Below are 5,730 nucleotides of genomic sequence, written 5' to 3' on the forward strand. Positions count from 1 at the left end.
CTGACGCTATGATCGCAAATCAAGCAGTGATCATAAAATACTTATTAATTATCATAGGTCTTTCTGTGTTGTGTGGGTTCCCTTAGCCATAGTTAATGTCTATATAGAGCAGCACATTCTTCTAATTTCAGCAGGTTGTGATATTTGTCATGTGTTGTTTGCCTTGAGCAGTGGCTTAATGGATCTGCATATGCATACACTGCATTTCTGTAGGTCTCACTATCGGTTTGGTTAATGAGTCTTGAACTGAACTGAACCACTGGTCTAACAGATCACATTTGTTTTAATAATAGAACATGGGTTGGTTTGAGTCATGCATTTAGAAAGATTCACACTGTTTTTCTGTCTGTAGATGGAACAGTGTGATTCTGAGAAGTCTTATTCAGTCTGTGAAGGGAGGAGCTACTGGAGGAGGTTTTTTTCACACTCAGTGCAGAGCTTCACTACAGACTGACAGGTTCATTCTCTTTGTTACGAAAACTTTTCAAAAGTGTCAGGACACCATTATTATAATGTTTCTCTTGTGAAACTCTTCAGAAAATGTTTGAGAAGTTTATTTTCTGTTTGTGCTTGTGGTGTTGGGCTGGTAAATATTTTTATGGCTTCATTTCTGCTTATTTGATCACAAGTTTTATCTGACTAAAATACTCAAGTACTTTTGTGTTCACGCTGCTTTCCAGCATGAAAGGTTTAGTTTGTGAATTATAAACTGAAATGAGCAAAGAGTGTTTAGCAGTGACAAATTTGTTTTGCACTGACAAAAAAAAAGTTAATAGTTTCAATCTTTTTGCAATTAACAAATACTCTTACATGGTAACGTTTCTTTTTTTCTTCTTCTTCTTCTGCAGGTGTGTTTGGTACAGATACAGATGTAATGAAGTCTGTATCAGTGATGGAGGGAGATTCTGTCTCTCTACTCACTGATGTTACTAAAGTACGGAGAGATGATCTGATACTGTGGATGTTTGGACATAAAGACATTCCTATAGCCCAAATCAACAGAAATGACAACACGAACACAATATTTAATGATAGGGCTGATGGGAGATTCAGAGACAGACTGAAGCTGGATCAGACTGGATCTCTGATCATCACAAACACCACAATCACAGACTCTGGAGTTTATAAAGTCACCAGCACCAGAACAAAGAGCTCACTCAACACATTCAATCTTACTGTCTATGGTGAGTTTTTCACGCTTTTCTAACAGTCTCACTTTTATTTTATTTTTTTGCCAACTTTAAAGTCTTGCTATTTCTGTTTTCTTTAATTGATCTACTAATGTCCAACCTTGTGTGTACAACTTCACATGAGAAATGTAATTTTTGTCATTTCCCTAAACAAATTAATGAACATTTCCAGCACTGTTTGATAACAGCTTGTGGGGGTTTTTTTTGCGATACATTTTTGTGTAAAGTTTGCATAATACTGATACTCCAGTGTAGATATGAATCACCTTTATTTGTATAGCACTTTATACAATACAGTCTGTGCCAAAGCAGAGATAAACAGGAAAATAATAATCATGGAAACTCAACTATGGGGACAATTCAGATTTTGATGTAAAGCTCTAGAAGCGAACAGTGTCAACATTCAACTCCAGTCAGTTCAGTGCTGGTTCGGTTCAGTTCACCAGTTAGAAACAAGTTCAAATCAGCTATAAGCAGCTGTACAGAAGGCAGTAATTTCATTAAAGTTCATTCAGTGTTGATTCAGTTCAATACAGTGTCAAGTCCTTTATAAATGTTGAGAGAGATCAAGACTGTCAGTATCAGACTTTCACTGATTGATACCACAATGAATTTACACAACACATTAAATATGGAACAATTAAATTGTCTGTTTACTTCTTGTGAATTATATTTCTCTAATATCTCTTTTCAGCTCATCTGCCTGTTCATGTAATCAGCATTTACTGCCCAAAAAATCCTTCATCATCATTATCAGGATCGTCATCAGTGTCCAGATGTGCATTTCTGTGTTCAGTGTTGAATGTGGGTCATGTGACTCTCTCCTGGTACAAAGGAAACAGTTTATTGTCCAGCATCAGTGTGTCTGATCTCAGCACCAGTCTCCCTCTGCATCTGGAGTGTCTGGATGATTCCTACAGCTGTGTGGTGAGCAATCCTATCAGCAACCAGACTCAATATCTGGACCTCAGCCAACTCACATGTTCAGGTTTTTAATTGGTTCTATTTTCATTTTCTCACAAACTAGAAAAATCAACTTTCTGTTTTCTAACATTGTTCATTTCTTCTCTCATAAGACTGTGGCTGTTGCGGTTCTACTGAAGCTGTGATCCGATTGGCTCTCTCGGCTCTGGTGGGCGTGGCTGCTGTTTCTGTGCTGGTTTATGAATTCAAATCCAGAAGTCAACAGAAGAGAGAGCAGACGTCACCATCAGACAATGATTAATCAGATTTGCAGGAAGATAGAGATGATTTTGAACCACTGGAGACATTATATCACAGTCTTTGAGTAAATATCATTTAATATATTATTTTGTATTCTATTGTATAATTTTAAGATAAGTTGCAGGCTCAAATACTATCTACACATCTCATTTATATACCTGTAGTTTATTTGAATAAAAGCTTAGGAAGATTTGTGTCTAGTGTTGGGAGTTACAAGATACATCTGTTTTTGCATTTTTATATAACTAGTTTATTAGAATATGATAATGTGTTACTTGGATACAGCTGAAAAGAATAGCACTGAGAACCTTACAAATGTTTATATATTTTAGAAACATTAATCTTATGTGTTAATCTGCGGGTGTTTCTGTTGAAAACACACTGTTAAACAGTTCTAGGAAGATGTTGACCACTGGAGGGATGAAAAAGCATTAGCTGTGAAATGACTTGCCAACAAAAAGCTGACCACAGTCACGCAATCATAAAAATAAATGTGTGAACTTTAGTCATGTCAGTTCTTCAGTTTATATTCCTCTATGCTCTTAATTTGATTCTCTCATTACGCTTGTTTTGGCACATTATGGAAATCAGGCCTGAAATGTAAGAATCAGGTCAGTCAGGTGAATTCCCAGTTTGTTGTTCATTTGAACTGATCATCCATCATCAGAATTCCTGTCAAAACTTCTGTCAGTATATTATTATTTCAACTGATTCTTTCTTGGATGCTTTCAAGATGTTGTTGTTCAGCAACTCATGACTCTCCTAATGCAGATGATACTGCTGTAGCTCCTCCTTCTGACTGAATATGCAAACACAAGCAGCTCTCTCATTATGATATTTTAGTTCATATGCTGGCAGTGTGGAAACATTAATAATCACTCTGCTTCTCTGAATATTAAATTAATTCATCAGACAGAGGCAGGGAAAGCGCAGGAAGCAGGAAACAAAGTGATGGTAACATGAGTTTATTTAATAATCTTATTTTCTCAATACTCCATCTAACTTTATCTGAGTAGCACAAATCCAACACGTGTTATTACACCAAGACAAACACACACACAGGTTGCTAATTCAAAGATTACCTCTACATACCCCCCCCCCCTAAATATGGAAACATTTGATTACACACATTGATTAAAATTCAAGCAAACCTTCATAATCGTGATGCACCATGAAATGTAATGTAATCTACCAAGTAATGTACACTTCCACTGCAGACATTATAAGGACACGTGGAGTGAGCTTTCATTGTTACATTGATGATACGCAGCTTTGTTTCCTCGAGCCCCATGAAATCTACCAGTACTCCAAATTAATGGACTGTAAAAACTTTAGGACTATTCATTTCCGCATGCCTAATGGACCATAATTGGACCAAAACACACCAATGTGAGATCAAACAGAACACAGTTTGTTTCTTGATGGATAATAATTTCCTCATCCTTGGTTTAGAAACTATGTATACTGTCTGATAGCAAATCTGTCATTTGAAAGTCTAATTTCTAGTACTTATAGTGTTTATGTTCATTTACCTTTAAAATCTGTATTACAATCACTGCACCATCATGACTGTTGAGAATTACTTCAGATGTGTCAAACAGTATTGCTAGGTTTGATAATACAGCTTTCCAAATAATGAAGTATTGTAATACTAGCACGGTGGATAATTTGAAAATATTACAACACGTTCTGCTGCGCTATGTACAATAATGCAATGCATGCAGTGGTGTTAATATTTGAGTAAATGTAATCAGTTACTGAACTTGAGTATATTTTTGGTAACTTTGTCAGTATATTAGCAACATTTACACTCTACTTGACTACATTTTTGAATAAGTATGTACTCTTTACTCCAATACATTTGTGATGAGTAATTCAATTTGTTATATTTAACTTTTTCTGCAGCAGTTTGTTTCTGCTTCAAAAGAAGTGGGCATTGAAGGTCCTATATTTTGTGCGTTTTGCCCTTATTCACCCAAACTTGTCAACAAGGTGACTTTATGCAAATGTATGGAAGCCTGGTTCCACCACTGAATAAAACATTTTTAAAAAGGTAATTGCAACTGACTATTTCTCACAATTGTGAGTTTACATTTCAGAATCAGAATATAAACTTGCAATTTTTTTCCCCAAGTCTATATCTCGCAATTCTCACTTTTTTCTCCCAACTGGGAGTTTCTATCACACAACTTTGGCTTTATAACTTGAAATTATAAGTTTGCATCTCACAATTATAACTTTATAACTTACAATTTTGCAATTTACATATATGCCATTCTTAGAAAAAAGTCAGAACTGCAAGAAATAGTCAAAATTGTGAGGGGGGAATAGTCACAGTTACTCTTTTTTTATTCAGTGGTGGAAATAGACTTCCATATGAATGTAAGTGCATTAGCAGATACTTGTTAATCGCATGCGTTTCATATATGAGATGAGGACATGGCTGCAGCAAATGACGAGGCCGAAACCAGCACATCCAGTGCATGTAGGGTTTCGACTATTTCATTTTATTCAACAATATTTGATTAATCTGCTCTATTTAAGATACCTTTTTGGATAGTGGTTTATTTATGCCCATTTTGAGCACATGAGCTTACATGAGACTTGAGTGTTTGTATAGATGTTTACTGTAAGAGACTATTGTGTCAACCTTGATTTCAATAGTTCATGGAGTAATGTAATGATCTTTCAAAAATGTGATAATTGTTTTTTTTTTATGTTAAAAAAGTGATGAAGCTCATTTGTTAGTAAATCGAATTACACTGGCGTTGTTTATGCGTGCAGCTCAAGAGGACAGGGCAAACTGATAGAAGGACAGATCGAATAAATATGATTTTTGATGCTTTTTTTTTATTTTTTAAATATTGCCCACCCCAACCACTGTTCTTCTTATTGATCTTCAAGAATTCTGCTTTATTTCTCACTTTCACTGGGCAGATTCTAGGATTCTAGAGCATTGGTTTTCAAGGACTCAGCAAACTTCTAAACGGGCCCAAGATGAACCAAGGTTCCCACAGTCTCAAAAAAAAAAAAAATTCCTACTTGAATGTAGGTAACAGTGAATGACTCTGGTGGGTGTGTCTTATCTCATCAAAATGAACTTGTTTCCACCTGCTTATTCTTTCCCTACAACAAATGCTCAGACACAGTCGCTGATTCATTCTCTCTGTTTCCAGTGGAATCTGTCAGAAAATGCAGAGAAATTTTAAAAATGAGTGGAAGAAACAGTGATGCTACATCTACATATGGATGATGTTACACAATCTCAAAGAGGACGCAAGAGTTCAACAAACAAACATGCTGAAAAAAATCTTGG

At 35.6% G+C, this 5,730-nt stretch overlaps 1 protein-coding gene across 2 annotated transcripts; it reads left to right on the forward strand.

The window, feature by feature from the left end:
- The first annotated feature begins 425 nt into the window (after window positions 1-425).
- Window positions 426-2,920, forward strand: LOC306867872 (uncharacterized protein). 2 transcript variants are annotated; one of them, XM_079413805.1, is made up of 4 exons: window positions 426-586; window positions 849-1,184; window positions 1,885-2,178; window positions 2,267-2,920. In XM_079413805.1, the coding sequence occupies exons 1-4, from the start codon at window positions 541-543 to the stop codon at window positions 2,413-2,415; spliced, it is 825 nt and encodes a 274-aa protein (XP_079269931.1). In that variant the 5' UTR covers window positions 426-540; the 3' UTR covers window positions 2,416-2,920. The 2 variants fall into 2 exon arrangements, with proteins under 2 accessions (XP_079269931.1, XP_079269932.1); XM_079413806.1 differs by having other exon boundaries at window positions 1,885-2,117; window positions 2,267-2,918.
- The last annotated feature ends 2,810 nt before the right edge of the window (window positions 2,921-5,730 follow it).

This window comes from Barbus barbus (genome assembly GCF_936440315.1).
Source record: "Barbus barbus genome assembly, chromosome: 49".
Classification (NCBI taxonomy): Eukaryota; Metazoa; Chordata; class Actinopteri; order Cypriniformes; family Cyprinidae; genus Barbus; species Barbus barbus.